General features: G+C 33.5%; 1 protein-coding gene across 1 annotated transcript in view; it reads right to left on the bottom strand.

Moving 5' to 3' along the window:
• The window catches only part of LOC126839193 (mucin-5AC), a 33,638-nt gene that overhangs the window by 5,125 nt on the left and 9,586 nt on the right, over positions 1-18,927 (bottom strand). Inside the window, exons 2-14 of the mRNA XM_050574326.1 lie at positions 4,763-4,820; positions 3,019-3,222; positions 2,685-2,944; positions 2,484-2,608; positions 2,289-2,418; positions 2,010-2,195; positions 1,829-1,957; positions 1,632-1,759; positions 1,406-1,569; positions 842-1,225; positions 663-780; positions 476-592; positions 57-398 (exon numbers count right to left, since the gene is read on the bottom strand). Of these exons, the coding sequence (XP_050430283.1) occupies positions 57-398; positions 476-592; positions 663-780; positions 842-1,225; positions 1,406-1,569; positions 1,632-1,759; positions 1,829-1,957; positions 2,010-2,195; positions 2,289-2,418; positions 2,484-2,608; positions 2,685-2,944; positions 3,019-3,222; positions 4,763-4,820 (2,345 nt within the window). The remainder of the gene's footprint in view (positions 1-56; positions 399-475; positions 593-662; positions 781-841; positions 1,226-1,405; positions 1,570-1,631; positions 1,760-1,828; positions 1,958-2,009; positions 2,196-2,288; positions 2,419-2,483; positions 2,609-2,684; positions 2,945-3,018; positions 3,223-4,762; positions 4,821-18,927) is intronic.

Here is an 18,927-nt window from a genome sequence, read left to right on the forward strand (position 1 = left end):
TATATATATATATAATATCATTATATTAATGGAATTTAAACGAATTTCACTTGTACCTTGACGATGTGGGTAAAGCGGGAGAAACAGAGGAAACAGAAGAAATATCTTCGTCATTTATGTCTTCTTCCCTAACACCTGAAGGTTTTGGTCTTCGTATGGTAACGTATTTTGGACTAGTTGTTTCTTCTTGTTCACTTTCCGTGGATCTGGTTCGACTTAAAGTGGTATACTTGGGCAATGAATCAATTTCTGCGTTTTCGTCCGATGGTTCTCCCAAATCACGGTACCTTGTTCTCTGCACTGTTTTATAGGATAATTTTGATTGTTCTGTCGATGATTCAGAATCAGAGTCGACGTTGTCTAAATCTCTACTATTTTCAGTAATATCTTTGGGTGGTCTAAAACAGTAATCGAAATCAATAATTACATTTCATTTTTGTCAATTGTTTTATTTTAACATTTTGTGTAAAACTACCTTTGTCTTCTAATCGTCACATATTGTGGTTTATCTTTTTTATAATCAGGACTATCGTCTTTAGTATCCAATCCTTCGCTTTGTGGACCAGGACCATTAATGTAGGTGGACTGGAACCTAAACATTACAATTTAAAAGTAAGTATATGTGTTATTATTTAAGTTATAAATTTTTATTTTAAAATTACCTATTGGATGGTCTTTTTATAACTTTGTTGTACAATGATTTGCTTATTGCCGGTGTTGTTACTTCGGTTGCTCCTCCTTCTTTAAGACTTAGTTGTTTTTCTAGTTCAGCCACACCACCTAAAAATATAGATTTTTTAAAAAAATGATTAAAATTTGTTGAAAAAATATTTGGTTTTACCTAATTTTTTAATCAACGTGATAAGTTGTTTAATTTCTTTTGGGTCTTCTTCTTCAAATTCACTGTCTACTTCTTCTTCAATTTCCGGGACTTGTGTAGTTGTCGTGGTTGTAGTGGTCGTAGTAGTCGTTTTCAGTCCAGATTTAATTGGCTTGGGTGTAGTGGTGGACGTAGTAGTTACGTCTGAAGTAGTTTTCTTGTCTTTACAGACTACATTTCTACTATAATCACAAGAATCTGAAATTTTGTTAAACACCAATCCCGAAGGGCATGTGAATTGATGGGCCACGATACCCAAGTTAGACGGACCACTGTCTAAACACCAAAAGTATTTCTTGCATTCTCGTGGATGTGGGAAGAAACCTTCGTCTTTACAAGTGAAATCTTAAAAAAAAAACATCAAATATGAAATGGCACCATCGTGTAGCTATTTAATGACTAAATATATTTAATAATTATTATTGTTTTAAACATTTGGTTTTTTGTTGGTCTTTCTTGTTGGATTTCATTTTTAAAAACCAACAAAAAAAAAATGTTTAAAACATATTCAACCCTATTTATTACCAGTTCCGGAGTCGGGTGTTGTGGGTGGTTCAGGTGTAGTTGTTGATACAGATAATATTTCTTCGGATTCAGTAGTTGAAGTTCTTGATATAGGCCTTGGTTTTGTTCTAGGTTTAATTGTACTTTTTGTTTCTTTATTTTGACTCGACTCGACTTTCGAATCTCTACAAATTTATGAGATATTATTATGGAGATTATTTGGGAGTTTTTTTTTATACTATTATACCCCAATAAAGCCGCCTTTCCCGCTTCAATCAAGGGATACGGTCGTTTGTGACAACTTCCTCTGAAATCATCATTATCGATAGACCAAAACATGATGCCCCCCAAATCGTTTTCATTCGCATATTTTGCCTATTAAACACAATATATACATTACATCCAATACGTATAATTATACAGTTATATTGTACTATTGTTTACTTTAAGTTTGACAAACTCCTCGTCATCATATCCAACCCACTGGTTATCTTTGAACGCGTAGGGACCCATCGCTCTGGGCTTCGGTTGTTCAACCGTCCACTTGTCATCTTTTTTTAGATTACCGCAAATCTAAAGTGGTTTTAATTAAATACCGAAAATATGTATAACAATTTCGTTTTACCTCGTAGTACGCTAAGTATCCTTTTTCTCTAGTAGCTTCTCCTTTTTCGCCAGGTCCATCAGACGGAGCTCCTATGCCCGTGCTCTCTTTATTGAAAAGTGTGTACGATCTACCGTAAGTCGGAATACCCAAAACTAATTTATCTTTATCTGCTCCCGAGTCCAGATAGTGTTTTATCGTATGGTCCTAAAGTTTGTAAAAAAAGAGATTCAAATATTTTCACTGATAAGCCAACAGAGTACACGAAAACAATCATAGCACTGTTAAAAGTAAACTTACAATATTGAGTTTTGCATCAAAGTTATACTCGGAATCCTCTTCCAAAGGAAACAGTGGAGAATGATGATTGACTGCCGGTTCATACGCTGAATGGTAGTCGTAAGTTAACAAGTTCATAAAGTCCAAGTATCTAAAAGAAAATATTTATGTTAAGAGTTGTCGGAATAATATTAGATCTTAAACTTGCTGTATTACTTGTTCAACTGTGGCACGTCATATCCTTTGTCGATGTACTCAATACCAGCCGGAACGGCCATTGTAAGAAGCAGCCTGGACCGACCGGTCTTTGATGATTCCCTATTGAACTCTTCCCGCAATTCCTGTGGTTATTTTTATATCGTCAAATGCATATCTTGACTGTTGTGATGAATTACATAGTTAAAATGAATGACATACCTTCACCAAAGAAGCGTAGTTTTCTTTATCGCTGGGATTACTACCGTCTCTGAAAGAGGGATACTCCCAGTCCAGATCGAGTCCGTCAAAATTATTTTGTCTCAGAAATTTGACTACGTTTTTAACAAATTCTTTTCTTCTATCTTCGTCGGCCACCAGTTTAGAGAATCTCGTCGATCCTTCATTCCATCCTCCTATGGCCAATAGCGTCTTGAGATTCTTGTTGTACGTTTTTAGTCCGTTGAACTTTGCATAGCCGCCTGTTTAAAATAAAAACGACAGTGTTCTTTTAGATTTGATTAATTGTAAACAATATGTTTAAACGCGTTTTTACCTTGTTCGATGTCTTGGTACTTGTCGTATGGTTTCAGGCCATTTTCCTTGTCTAACCCACCGAACGCGTATATTAAATGTGTACATAAGTACGGATTAATATTTTGAGGAGAAAACTTGGCCGTGCCGGGTCTATACACGCTCCAGTTGGTGTAATAGCAAACTACTTTCTTTTGATTTGACGTGCCTCTTTTTTGGATATCATCTGAAAATGATCAACTAATACGTTAGCTTAGCCCCTAAACGTTTCGGCCTAAGCGCGTGGTTAGAGCGTGCCTTGTGGTGCGTTACGACTACAAAAGAGCAGCCCTCCGAACAAAAATGACGTGACTGTTATCTCACGTTGCAATAGTTATGACTTATGACTTGAGAATTGCCAGGCGAACGGCGATCGGCATGAATTATTTATAAGTAGTTAAATCGTTTTGGAAATTTTTTTTTGGTAGCACATTGTTTTTGTTTGGTATTACAATACTAATAGACGAGACAAGGCTATATTGTTTCCTATGCGAACGTGATGCAAAAATTACGTGAAACGCAGATAATATCAATTCAACTACAAGGCCTCAGAAGACCGTTGAACTTAGTTGTTTGTATTTTTTTCAAGACATGCGATAAAATACACAAGCAGCATACAGATAACCTGTAGGGTTTATGTTTACTCTTGAAAGCCTATAATATTATATTGTATTAAAAAAATGCATTTATAGTCAGCTGATTTTCGGTCTCTTATCAGTTTTTCAGGGATAATCATTTTTCCCTTTTCGCTCAACCACTCCCATACCACTCATCTTCCCCTCGTGTTAAACGCGTCATGCAAAAGACATGTGCTATATGAGCTACATATAAGACATGTGCTTATCAAAAATTGTTGGCCTGTGATATCTATGGCATACCTCTATCACTCTACAGTTTTTATTAGTAGTATATTATTGTTTATATTTTGGTTTTATTAACTTAGGGTTCTAAGCCTTAAAAGCTTAAGTTTTTTTTTTTAACAGATAAAATTTTTTATTTTTAGTTTTAATAAAATCATAGTCAAATATCTGGTCTAAAGACTGAGTTTACATGAAATAATCGGGCAAGTGGTTAAAACCGTTGTCTACGTGTATCGTGGATAGAAACTAAAAAAAAAAAAGCACATAATTGTGAAACCAATGCCTTCTAACCTTTTCACCGAAGCTGAGGTAAAATGCTATTTTAAAGAATTAATAAAAATTTTAAAAATTTTAATTATCTAGTGTGTAGGTATTACTGTTTTACATTTGTGACTTGGACGCTATGCGTTTTATCCAATTTCCTAATATTTGTAAGAAGAAGATTGTTATGTTTCAGTATACATATTACAATTTAGAAAGCTGTTAACAGACTGATAGTCGAGCGTTATATGAATGTCGAATTGTTACAATAAATACAAATTCATTGTGGTTTATTTTATCGACTCCCATTATCATTAGTATACCGTAAAAGGTTGTCTGGGGAGGGTGGTCAAATCAGCATATGGTAAAAAGTGAAATTTGACGAATTAATCCGGCGATTTAGAGTGAAGTTATTACGCCGTACGTTATCATTATCCCTTAACGGCTGTTAGATAATAAACGGAGAAGCTGTTCCTACGGTGATTTTTTTTTTTTTGTCGACAGCACCGAATAATGAGGCTATTGCGAATTTCGGTCAACAACAAAAACCTGGACGTGCGACACGAGTGGCGCGTAATGGGTTTTATCAGTTTTTTGTGTACTTACGGTCTGCATCGGCCACGATGATCGACCCGAGCACCAACAGCCATCTCGAAAATTGCATCTGAAACAAAAAAACATACCCCGCTTGTCATAACTTGCATACTATTGTATTCTATTGTATTCTTCACTAACACAAACAATTTAAAATTGTCATTATTTTTTTTTTTATTATTATTATAACGGATGTCGGATACGTTGGCTGAATTGCAATATTCGTCCAACACGTCCCGGCCGACACACACGTCTCGGTCGCGTTATGATTATTGTTTTTTATCATTCAATAAGAAAAAAAAAACGTTTGCATAACGACAGTAACTCGTATAATATACTAAAAGTCATAATAATATAGTGGCTACTACTCGATCGTATTTTGGACCACCTATCGGCAACACGGTAGATCACTTATCACACGGGAGACCGTGACAAGACCGTAACTAATCCATGTACGATTTTACAGGATAAAAGCTGAATTTTCAAGCGCACGTTCACTGCGTGTACAAACAACACACACACACGACCATTGTGCACATTATTATGACGTCGTATAGCTCAAAGCTATCGGCCGCGTGTACATGCTGAATAATCATACATTATATGCTAAGTCGATTATATCAATGTGCATGTAATTCCCTTATATTATCGGAGCAGGAAAAAAAAATCAAAAAATTATAATGTAACAGAACAGAGGAAACAGACGTCAAAAATGTTCATGTATAATATATTTTTTTTTTTTTTTGTGTCGTTGTTGTTCAATAGCTACTCTAGGTCTTTCACCCGAACTCAAGTCGTGGACTTGGCCGACAAAAAGACAGCCGTCACTTTCCGGCTGTTAACGTGGTTGGTTTTGGTTTTTTCCGTTTGTGTGCAAGTCCGTTGATCACTAAAAGTACGTCGACTGTGCAACAGACAGTATAATTATTCTCTCAGTAGTATAACAATGATTTATTGTCTCCCTGTTGGAGTCTGTCGGGTTCTCGATCATCAAATTTTTCAGAAAACTATCTAGAAATTCGCACCTAATTTAAAACAAATGACATCGTGCAAACGCAAAAAAATAAATGCATTATTTTCATAATGTCAAAACATAATCAAAACGGGTACGACTTTATCTATAATTATTGTTGGCGCGTTGCGTGTAATTTTCTTAGTAGGTGCTGAAGATTAGTTTTTTTCCTTTTTTTTTTGTTATTTCAACCAAGTAACTTAAAAGTGAAAGCCGAAGAAAAGTTGTTTTATTATTTAATTCGTGTTTCCTATAGAAATCACCAAAAAGAAATACCAACAACCTTACGCACCCTATACTAGTAATCCTCTCGGACTTAATAATATCTCACACACACACACACACACACAATGAGGGTTATTAACATTTAAATTATACGACGTGTGTAGAAATGGTAAACGTTATCCTCTCTTTATGTCGTTGGCCATCCTCCAGCCCGCCAACGCTGCTGTTATATTGTATAATGCAGATAGACATCAGACTATTTTGTTTTCACTATATATTTTTTATTACTTCAGTACCTACTTGTTCTTCCCTAGGTCCGAGTCGTGTGATTCGGTTGATTATTTTATGCGTGTATTGTTTTCGCCGGTTTAGCCCAATTCTCACGTGTTGGAGTTTTGCCCGGCTTGTAATATTACATTTTTGTTGTTGTTTTCGAAATTAATGTGAAAAAAAAAAATGAAACCAAATGGGATTAGAGACCGGATGCCGCCGCAGGTTCATTTGTAAGCTATTTAATATCTGTAACCTACACACACATCGTAACAATCTTCCTATTGTATTCCGTATCGGGTAGGTATATGTACGTTTCTTGAATTTAACGGATTGTAAACGGTTGTCTGTGGCCTGTGCGAATATCGTACATAAATAGTTTTATATATAATAATAGGCGGGTGCAATGGCTTTCTATTTTTGGGTTTCACGTGCAACAGACTAGATAAAACACATAATTTTGGGAAAAGTGAGTGAATAAGTGAAAAGGTTAAAGTTACATGTGGTAATATGTGTATTAATAATAGCGTATAGAGATTCAAATTTCGAGCTTACTGATATTATCAACAAAAGTTTAATACACAAATATGTGTACATGTCGGTTATATATGTTTGAACGTGGATTATATACCTATTTACAAGAAAATACAATTGTTTCGACGCAATGCTTCTTATAAAATATCAGAAGGAGAAATTTAACGAGCATTTTTTTTTGTTGTAAATACAAGGACTACCAGTTTTTTTGATTTTGGCCAATAAATACCAGTTGCTAAATTACATAACACCATGTTATAAGCTGTTATTATAACTCTTCGTCTATTTTGTCTAGTATACATTTTTTATTATGATTTACTACAAGAAAAGAAACTGTTTTCTGTTCGATATGTAATCATTATAACCTTTTTTTTATTTTTATAACCGGAGAAATTTTTTATTTTTTATTTAAAAGCCATCATGCAGAAAGCAGCAAAAAGGTGTTCGTCTTGATTTTATTTAAACTCCCGCAGTATTTCTTAGTTACTTGTTTTTTTTTTAAACACCCGGACAAAATATTTTGTAACGAAACAGTCCTTTGGGTTCATGCTAACTTGTAGGGCGAAGAAATAAAACAATAAAAAAATACAGCCGACGTGAGTCTTATCTAGATAAACAAAAATATAAAAAAATAAAAACGTTTTTCTTGTTATATATTTTAAAACGTCAAATTTATTAGTTATATTAAGATCTTCTACCGTTCCATAAGCATGTCAACGAAATAGGAAAAAAATTCAGAACGCGTGGTGAGGTTTGTCCAAAAATCGTGTTATTTCACTTTGAAATTGTCAGAAGACAGTCTTATTGTTTTCTAGTAAGTTATATGTATTATTTAGTTAAATGGCGAAATTGCCTTCAAATGTACTTGTACCAATACAAAAAAACGCTTGTGTAAAGTAATAATGGCGTAAAATTAAATATTATAATACAAATAATTGAAAACACATTTTTTAAATAAGTAATTAAAAAATATATTTCTTGTTAAATGCTTCGTAGGTAAGAATATCGAAAATAGTTTTGTAATAGTTATTTAAGCACATTGCGCTATTTAAATAACTATTTAAGTAGCGCAATGTGTTAAAAATAAAAAAATTTAACGGCGATAAAAATGCAATTATGCGGTCATGTCGTGATTGATCGGCGTAGAAGTACAAAACATTATACAATTAAAAATTTTTTTATAATAATAAAACCAATAAGTATGTGATTTCATGGTAAATATTTTAACATTGCAACTTTTTCATAAATACATAATAGGTTATTAAATAGTGTATTCCACGCACATTAAAATCTAATGGACAGTTGATTTAGTAACTACATAATAATTATATGTACCTGTATCTACTACCTATATGTTACTTAATATTATAAGCAATATGCTTATAACAACTTACAACGTCATGTATGAAATCAAAATACTCATTAATAGGTAGCTCGTGCGTTTAATGGACCTTCCAGAAAAAAAATCCAAAACTATATTAATAAGTAACCTATCTTGATGACTCTATATGTATATAAATATTTCGTTGGATTACAGTTGCCGCTGTTTCTTAGGTAATGTTCATAATATATTATGTATCCTTATAATTTCTTAGTCAATTAAATATACTATTACTAGACGCCCTACTTATAATATGATGAACAGCTATGCAATTGAAAATTCAAGCTTTAAATATATTTACTATTATGAAAAATAGCATATTTTGCCAAAATAAGGTTTTTAGTTTTGAAATATTAGAGAATTCTTAATTAATTTATAAAAAAATTCGCCTGTATAAGTGTTGTCAAGAGAAGAAAACTACTAATAAGAAACCTCATTATTTTACTAATAAATATAGACAAGTAGTTTTAAATAGAAAATTGTGTGAAAATAAACCTATACTAAAGTCTTAATTTTTAATAAATAGTAAGTTTCCGTCCTCCTGTAGTTGATATATAATCATAATTATATTATATCCAGTATTATATATATTTTGTGACACTGATTAATATATCAGATATAGATGTGTGTATTCTGTATTTGTGTTAAACAAAAATCGTGTTAACGGCCACCTATGATTGTATGAAATTGTTTTCTCTAAAACAGGTAAGATAATAAAATTATCATTTAGTATTTACTTTAAGTTATGCTGTTCATAAACGTGAATATAATAATAATTAGACACAATATTACAACAAATGATGTTTATTATTCTTAGGTTTTGTTTTGACAACAAAGAAATTCGCTAAACGCATTAATCATTAGTATATTACGTTATGGGTGTTTCTCTGACAGGTCGGTTCCAAACCTACCTAATTGCATTGCGATCGGCCGATCACGTTCGGTTAGGAAATAATCGAATAATCAAAAATGATATCTATCGGTCAAAAGTTTGCATTTATTTGACCACCCAGCCGGTATTCACAATATCATATTATCTCACAGCTCATATTGTTGTAGTGGACAACGTTAATGACGTTACTGTCGTTAGCTTCTACAATTCGATATATTTGACCGCGGTTTTTAATTTCATTTTTAATATTCTGTGATTGACGACCACAATATTGCTGCTGTAGGCATACCACTTTCGGCGGGCAAGTATAATGTTATGTTGAACCTGTATAACCTTAAACCATCGCTACAGGGCTCGTTAGACGTTATCCCCCGAGCGAGGAGAGCGGTTTTCGATATACACATAGTATAATAATTACGTAAAAACAATATTTCCTGATGAACGCCGGCGAGTAAAATATCTCTAAACCTTCTACATAAGAGCTGTACATTGCAGGTTTAATCCGTTTCAAAACCGGTGACACCGGTATGGCCGTGCGTTTTTTTTTAGCAAGAAGGAAAACATACATTTCCGGCGTTAACCTTTTAAACTTGCGTCAAGTATGCACACGCAAATATTCCTATTTAATTTAACGGTCGATTTGGCTACAAAGCTCACCGCGATTAAAAGGTTTAGCACAATTGATTATCACGTATGTTAATACGAGAGACAGATTTAAATTGAAATTTATTCAAATTGTAATCATAGACTATATGAAAACAGATAGCTCACTCGGGCCTCGGCCGAGAACGAAGGAAATTTTACGACGTCTTGGTTTTTGTTTACATGCCGAGGAGCTATCTGTTTTCATATAGTCTGTGTTGAAATCGTAAAAATTTTACCCACAAAAGGCTTTTTTAGTATAGTTTTACGATGTTCTCATGACCTTAAATACATACACATTTTTTTTATGTCATAATCCTTAATTTATAATTCATAGTGAACAGAACTATTGCCATCAAGCTAATTGTAAGACGATACTTAACACTTAAGTGATACATTAAATATGATAGATTATAGATAAATAATATAATTGTAGCTATGTATATCATCACCATATTATGACTATACACCGTACAGACTACAGAGTAGTTTTCTAGAGAAAAAAGTAGTCACAGGCCACTTTAAAGAGTGAGATTTTCTTGAAACTTTTTTAATAGTGGATAACCACCGGTTATTGGAATTATTAGCGTTTAAAAAAACATTGCGAAGGCGGGAAAATAAATGCAGCAAAATGTTACTTTTATACTCGATCGGAATTTCATCCCGTCTCGCCCAAGTATTGCTAATGACTCCAAAAATATTTGGAACTTTTTATCTAGTGGTAAACATTTTTAATAAAACTCTTTAAAAAAAATAACAAGTATTTAAATTTTTTTTTTTATTCATTCTGAAAATGTATTAGAAAGTTATTTAGAAAACAAATTAAGTAATAGTAGTCAAATTCCCTAAGAGATATTTAACTCAGTAGTACCTTGTGGGACACCCTGTAGATGATGACATAGCAAAAACCTTGAATTTTTTTTTTTGGCTTACATTCTAAATTGTAATGAAAACAAAGAAAGTAAAAATTAACGAAATTATTTAGTATCTTCCATGGATATGCATGCTTCCTCAGTGTCAGTGCCAGTCTATCTGGCGAAAGTATAATCAACCAATAATTATAACCATGAACGAACGGTCAATTCGATTTAATCCCCAACGTAGAACGATATTAGTATCACTGTATGTGTTAGTGTTTAAAGGTAGCCCTAAAAGGTCTAGTGGGAAAAACTATAACATGTTTAAATAACAACGTGTATTATTTATTAATTACACAATTCAAACAGACTGTATATGACGTGTGTGGTCATTAGGCGTTCATCAAGTTACCCGACTTGACGGATTCGGTTGCTATTAATTATCTCAACACTCGTGTAACTAATTATGTGGAACATTCTTTTAAAAAAAAAAAACCCGACGGAAGACCGGTCCATAGGAGATTTCGGCAAAGCGACTGTTACGGTTGTACGGAGCGGATTGTCCAGAATGTAGTGGTCGATAAACGCATAATCGTCTTGACGCGGTCCACGCGCGGGTGAAAGTGTAATAAACGCCACACGAGACCGCCAAGAAGATAATAATATTATTTGGCCGTCTTATATTATAGTAAGTACCCAATAGGGTCAACACTACACTTTAACTGTCGGCGGACGGGGTTGGGTTTGAGAAATTAAAAATACCAGACGTCAAGGGCAGAGGATCGTTTGTTTGCAATCGGTGTATACACCTAACCTGACACGATCTTGTTACATGTACACGACAATAATATTATAAGTATACATAATATTATAGTACAGCAATATTGTACAAAGCAATAATAATTATGACCCGAGATGGCCCGCGGTCGTTAGTTCACACGAATAATAATAATAATAAATGTTTTACGAGTTAAAAAATAAATGAAAATTACAGCTTTATTGTTTTCTAGCAGTTGCGCCTGATGGATATCGGGCTATAGAACCCCGCACGCTGAGGAATATATTTTTTTATAGAAGATAAGAATATTTTTCGTGTTTATTTTTATTTTCGCTACAAACTTCGTGTCCGTTAACGATACAATGCACGCAAATACACAATCAATTATTTTTAAGTTTAACATTACAACATTATTTATTTAATGTCGGTGAATAATATTTCCTCACTAAACGTGTTCCGTAATTTAAATGTATTAATTTATGAACATTTAATCAATCTCATTTACTTGTCGTAGGTATCAATTATTATTATTGCGTTAAGACGCCGTCTAGTATTGTCCAGCTTCACTGCATTTGTTATTTTCATGTGATAAACTACCTCGATTGATTTATGAGGACCGTGGACTTGAATAACTGTTATATTATAAGGTTTTATTAAATAAGTTGAAGAATAACAGTTATTCTTTAAAAACAGTTTACATAATTCGGTTTAAAATATTAGGTATTCCGTATTAAGGAAATATATTATGTTAAATTCACACATGGCCGGTTTTAGGAACACACACACACACATGTATACTATACATGTATACGTCGAGTATTCTTTTTTTAGCCAAATAAAAAAATACATTTTTGCTTTACTTATGTTGTAAGCATATACATATTATGCATTATATTATTATAATATATATTTGATTCTTACTCCTATTATATAAAAATAGAATGAAATAAGTCTGTACTCCATTATTATTTATCATTATTTTGGGAAATAAGTAATACTTCTTTGAATAGAATGGATATATTTAAAAAAAAAACAGATTATGCTATTGTGTAGACAGGATAAGACAATTGTCAAGCCGAATATAATTAGATTACGCAACTAGTACCCACCATCGTTAACTAGATATATATTATAGTTCATTCATATTGTACTTAATACAGATTACTCCGCTGCTCAATATGACAACGTAGTAAAACGGACAACCGGAGCCGTTTTAAAAGCGTTAACTGCAATCGAAATATTGTTTTTTATTGGTGGTTGGAGACAAAATTAGAGTGTTATCATAGAAATGTGATTTTTGACATCCGCATTGCGGAGTAACTCGCTTTGAATATTGAAAAATACGTATTTCTAGATTGCGAGCAAAACATAATAATCGTGACTATCAAAACATTTTTACAACCAAGAACCGATGGTGGGATTAATTCGTTCAACGGGAGTCCCGGTTTGTGTTTGTTATGTCATAAACTAGATTGTGGTTATCCTACAGTTACAAAAAAATTACACATTCAGATACTTTCGTAAATTAATAATTACGACAGTGAACCATATAATCATTATAATACACTAGTGCATTCTGCATTCATCGCGGGCAAATTAATGGCGTTGTTATTCAAGTCTAAAATGGAATTCGCACGTAATTAGTGTTCAGCTTATCTCGTTTCATCGATTCTGTATCTTTGCTCGATAGGTAGCAAATGGTTAATTAGCATTGGGTTTTTTACAATCTCAAATCTACTCGCACGATTTCTCCTTGTCCTTATCTATACTCAGTTATGAGACAAAACTGTTTATAATTATTTTCTAATTTCCCTGGAGTGAATAATGTCACCAAACCAACACAGTCAAACGGATTTTTTTTTTATTAATACATACAACTACTAGATACTACGACGCTGAGTTCAAATATGTTAAAATTATTTTTTAACTATTACTTTTCTCCAAGAGAGTTGGCCGTTGTGTATGTATTTGATGGCCGTAATCGTTTCAATATAATTCCATAAGCCTAATGGTTAAGATATTGAATTTCACCCTTGAGACATTGGAGTTATCTGTTATTTTATTATTGCATGTATTATATTGTATCAGTAATTTTGCCCCCGGGCCGTAATTTATAATATAATACAGACATTAGACCGTATAATACAGCCAAGCGGGTAGGAATGCCTGTAAGGGAGAAAAATATCGTTTAAGTTCCACGAGCGCTTTTGGAAATTAAATGTCAAGGATAAGTACTTGTAGTCCGACGTCACAACTCACAAATACATAATTTTTAAATAATTTTATAGTTATGTATAAATGGTGGAACGAACCGCTTCTAGCGTGATTCATTAGCGAAAATAAAACTGATATCCAGCCAAGTTTAATAACATTGGAATGTCGTCTAAGCGGTCTAACTGGAAGTTATAATAATTGTAATACCTAAAATTTAAAAAAAAAACCTATGGGACCGTGTACGTAATCTGTATTCTTTACTATAGCTGCTGATATTCGATGATAACGCATAATAATAATACATATTTAATGCTGGTGTTATACACTTTCACTATTTTCTATATTATATTATCATAATAATTATGAATATTAGGTAGGTGCCTACCATTGTAATTTTACATGTGTGTGTGTGTATGAGACGTTCCTTGGGCTACATAAATGCATGATTAGTAAATAATATCAAAATTTACAATAATTCAAGGGCGAGCCAATTGTCGACACGGCGACAACAATACACGGTTTCACTTGTACAACAAATTTATTAAATAAATAATGAGATTGTGTATTTCGCTCGAATTACATATTATTAGAGTTGTAATAAAATTTCAATAAAAAATAATAATTAATGCTATCGGTTCTTGAGGAGTGAAACCGAAAGTGTTTTAAAGGAAAACTTCAAAAATGTTTTTAATTTTTCTACCATTAAATAATTGAGTTTTATAATCATATTAGCTTCATATGATATAATTAGATTATAATGCCCGTCTAATCTATTCTACCAATTAGATGAGGTAAACCACACCGAAACTCTTTTTTTGTACCTACACCAAATGGTTGTAGTAAACTGTAATTATTATTGTTTTAGGTATCTTCCGCAGAGTGGGCTCGTAATGGATAAAACGAAACCGTTTTTCAACCATTTAAAAATAACAAACAAACAATAATTGGTATAATAAAAACTATTACTACTATTATTGGTTATGATGATGATACTAGATATTAATCTCTGATGTAATTAGGTGTGAACATGATGTTAATAATACAATTGTTATCTTTCTGATGTGTTTAATTGTTAACGATATTTTCGGGATCGATCGAACTGAAAAAGAGACGAGGGCTTTAAAACAACATGTACACACTACACATATATTCTTATAGTTGTTTTTCGACTTTGTGCGGAAGGGGTGATCTTAATCAGCTTTTAGCCTTCTATAGTACGTATTAATTACGATTTCTGATCAATAGACTTGCTAAATCACTAAATGGTTAAAAATATATTGTGGGTCTAGACTCTAAAGTCTCCAGACACAAAAATGTAAAAACACATAGCTGAAAACTAATCTTCACATCTACGAGTCCGCAGCTATCATACATTAACAATTTAATCAAATTTATTACATATTTTTAAATAACATTATAAATTATAGAAAAAGAATAATTGCATGACATCACAAATTAATAAAAATGCCTTCAGTTTCCACAAAGAGACTATCGTTTGATGTCTTCATATTATTCTATAGGATAATATGGGAGACGTAAGACGTTACAATTGTGACAATTCAGTGACATTGAGGGTGTTTTAAATGTACCATTCAAACTGTGTTTTAACAATTCGTTAACTTTATGCCCCAAACAAATCTTAATACTAAAACTTCTAAAATAGATAATAGATTTTTAGCTTTGACGAGGTTCTGAGAACTGAGAAGATATTATTGTAACTATGCGGTTTAACCCTGCAAATTTGTGTTATTATATTTTTATTTTACACTGCGGTCATTGGCACCACGCTAGCGCTATTAACAGATTGCCGCACTTATTATTGTATATTGGATGTCATTGTCAGTATAAAAAAATACCGAGACTACGAGTTCTTCAAAAATCGCCATCAAGTTCATTTCAGCGGTGAGTAATCTAACGCACCGAACTAATGGAATCTCGCAGAACAAGCGTGGGCACGAACCGTGCAATGATATCATCCGGCTACTACAACACTTAGGTTCCATTCACAGCCACCCCACGGCCATAATATATATCCTATTATTGCGGTCACTGCGGTCGATAATAATTTCGCGGTTGATTTTGTACTTGTTCGTCCCGTACAACGCATAGGTAGTGCACACCTACACAATAATCCGCATTGTACCATTAGATATTATTATATCCCTAAAGCGTCTAGCTCGGCCGACCGGTGTCTTTGTGCAGCGCCCGCGGTAGTAATCGATTTCGTTTCAATGACCACACAATGATATTATTATTTTCTGCTTCTAGATAATATATAATATGATATTTTTTTTTCTTCATTTACACGCCGTTTTGTATGCTTGGCCTGCGTGCGCTAACGCAAGCACATGCGCCGGCTAAATGCGAACGGGGAGCGCCCGGCGCAGTGAAAGTTCACGTTGCTTTCACATTCCCCAGTTGGCTGCACTGGCATCGTCGCCTATGACATTTTACGGTTTTAGTCGCCGGTCTTCGTCATCGCCAATGCCGTCGTTACATAAGTTTAAACAAAAAACTTCTGTGTGATTACCTGCGCGAGCCGACACACAGAAAGACGGGCGAGGAACCGGCGAGAGAGACTTCAACGCCCGGATGGCATGGCGTTTGCGCACCGGTTGTAAATATCCGGTAAACTCGTCACGTCTGGGGGGACGGTAAAAAAAAAATAAATAAAACAACAGACGAGATAACTACCGTTTATATAGAATTATACGCGGAACTGTTTAAACTATATAAAACGACACAACCGGTGCGATTTGCGCAATCGTCAAAAATTCGTTGTAATTTATAATTAAAACTAAACTGATTATCTACCTTCTCCCGCATTAGGTATGTGTCTCCCAGCGCGTCGCGTCAGTCTGGTTTTCCCAAAATATTATTACCTATTCGATGGCTGTGATCATCAGAAATCGATTGGATAATTGGTTTTCCTTTTAAATCGATACAATTACCGTTTAACACGATTTAGTTAAGCGCCATCGCAACCGTTAATTTCACGTCTCCGGCCAAAGAAATAACGCTCGTTATTGAATTAGGATTATGTCATAATAATCATAATTGCCGACAAATTATTATACCTTAAACGCTCAGTGTTTATTACAGTAGCGCATAGATGATGTTACTGAGAAATGGCTCGTTTTGATAGGTTACTGTAATATACTAATTTATTTAAAAATTAGTTTTATTAATTTCATGAATACATAAAGTGTATCTATTTTGCCCGTATACATTTGGGTGAGAAACGTTGGCTGCTCAATAATGATTTAGTTTTTTTAAAAATTCGTATACGACAATTATTGTTTTTTTTAAACGAAACAATAAAACATCAGCCTACTCTCTAATGAAATCGAAATGGTCAATAGGTGAACTTAGATAAATCGGTGTTTTATCTTTTACCACTTTAGGTATTTTCCGTGTATGATATTTGGTCGATATATTTTTATTTATTTTTTTATTATATAGTAGTGTAATAGCCAGGGTATGCACAAGGTAATTATAGGGGGTAAAGGGGGTAAGCCCTTTGTTTATACAAAGTACAGGCATTACAGTAGTAAAATAATTTTAATCCATCTATTCCAAAATTACCGTAGATAGAGATCAAATAAAATCAGAAATGTAAAACCAAATATTTAGTATCAAATTCGCGTTAAAAAATTAACTGTTTATCGACCAAACTATAAACCACATTAGCGAAAACACAACCATTCCAATCAGACGATGGTATTCTTGTAAAAATGGATGTTATGAACTGTGCAATAAATCAACGAATATATCTGTAACAACTGTGAATAAGCGTGTAAGTCGAATTTTTTTCAAAATTGACTAAGTACGCAAGGATGTAGTCCGATGCGTCTAGCACACCTTGGATAAATCTCTAACTCGTTAAGACCAACAAGAAAACCACGAGAGAGATGTGAGTTATTGGCTAAGTTGGAAATCCTTATTTATGGGATCTGGTCAAAGTTTAAAACCCTGTAAAATCACTGAAATCGACTTAAACGCGTATTCACAGTTGTTACTGATATACCTAAGCTAACTTTGAAAATTATTGAATCGTTAAATCAATAAAAATTATAATACAACTTGTATTTGTATTACGTAGTGACCGTACATAACAATATAGTATTTTCGTTAGTGTTTTATTTTATTTTTAAATATTTAAACATAATGTTACATGCGCTATATAAGTATATATAAGTGATTTATCATAATTCATAACACAACAACATATTATGATAGGTAATTTTTGTTTTGTTTAGCGGAACGTCAACAATTATTTAAATTTTAAATTGAATTCGAATATATGATATTCAAAGAGTCTACTTGACAACGAGCTGTATCGATACGAATTAATCCTCTCGGAACACATTCCGTAGCATACTAAAAGGTTTTGGGCAACATTTTATTAAACTACTATGACACGTTTTATTACCCACGTATTCCCGTCAAACATTATGTTATTGTAAGACGCGACACCGGCCGGCCGGTCTAAGACAATTTACATACTCGACCACGGGGTGTATGGTGGGTATCGTTTATAACGCTCACGATATTACTTAATAAGTAATGATACATTTTTAATGCGGCAAAAAAAAAAAATTAGATCAACTCGTTCGTGTTATATTAACTTTCGCCAACGACGAGTCCTCGGGATGGAGATAATGATATTATCTATACGTATATACAGAGATAAATTGCACCTACTCGTACACACGCATTTGAAAGGTCTATCGCGGCAATGTCGTCCCGTAATGGAGTAGTAAAGTTAGTTTTGCAATCGCCCGGCTGTATCTATACAGATGTATGTATGTTGTGTATTATAATACAAACGGTCGCAGTATAGATATTTATCTATAAACCTAAAGAAGCTGGTAGAAAAAATACCCACAGGTATGACGTCAGCAATGGGCTCGGACAAAAATATAATATTTTCATTGACGCTGATAACCGATATTTTGTTTGTTTCAATTTTTCACACACACGTCTCGATCGGTCGGCCGTCCCGCATCCCAAGTTTTTTTTCTTAATTTCTACTTAAACAAACACAAGCGACGAGGAAAACGCGGTTACGTCAGCGCGTGAACGATTGCCGCAATCGGTTAATCGTGTGAACCCCAAATACTTTTTAGGTCGAACCTTTGGTACATGTTATATGTACATATATGCACGCGTACCTATACATAAGCTATTACATTTTTGTCTCTCTCTATATTTTATTCACAAAATAATTCCCATGCGAAAACGTTTGGCGCGCGGCGTTTCGTCATTTCCAACCGTATGTGTATATATTTTTTCTCTATCTAAAGTACATCAGCCCATGGGCAGGTAAAAACAATAACCTCAGCAAACACATAAACGCTCGTGTGCAGAGT

This window comes from Adelges cooleyi, unplaced genomic scaffold (assembly GCF_023614345.1).
Source record: "Adelges cooleyi isolate 19-005CV unplaced genomic scaffold, UGA_ACOO_1.1 ACOO_flye_CR_arks_rails_tigmint_CR_PRNA_108, whole genome shotgun sequence".
Taxonomy (NCBI): domain Eukaryota; kingdom Metazoa; phylum Arthropoda; class Insecta; order Hemiptera; family Adelgidae; genus Adelges; species Adelges cooleyi.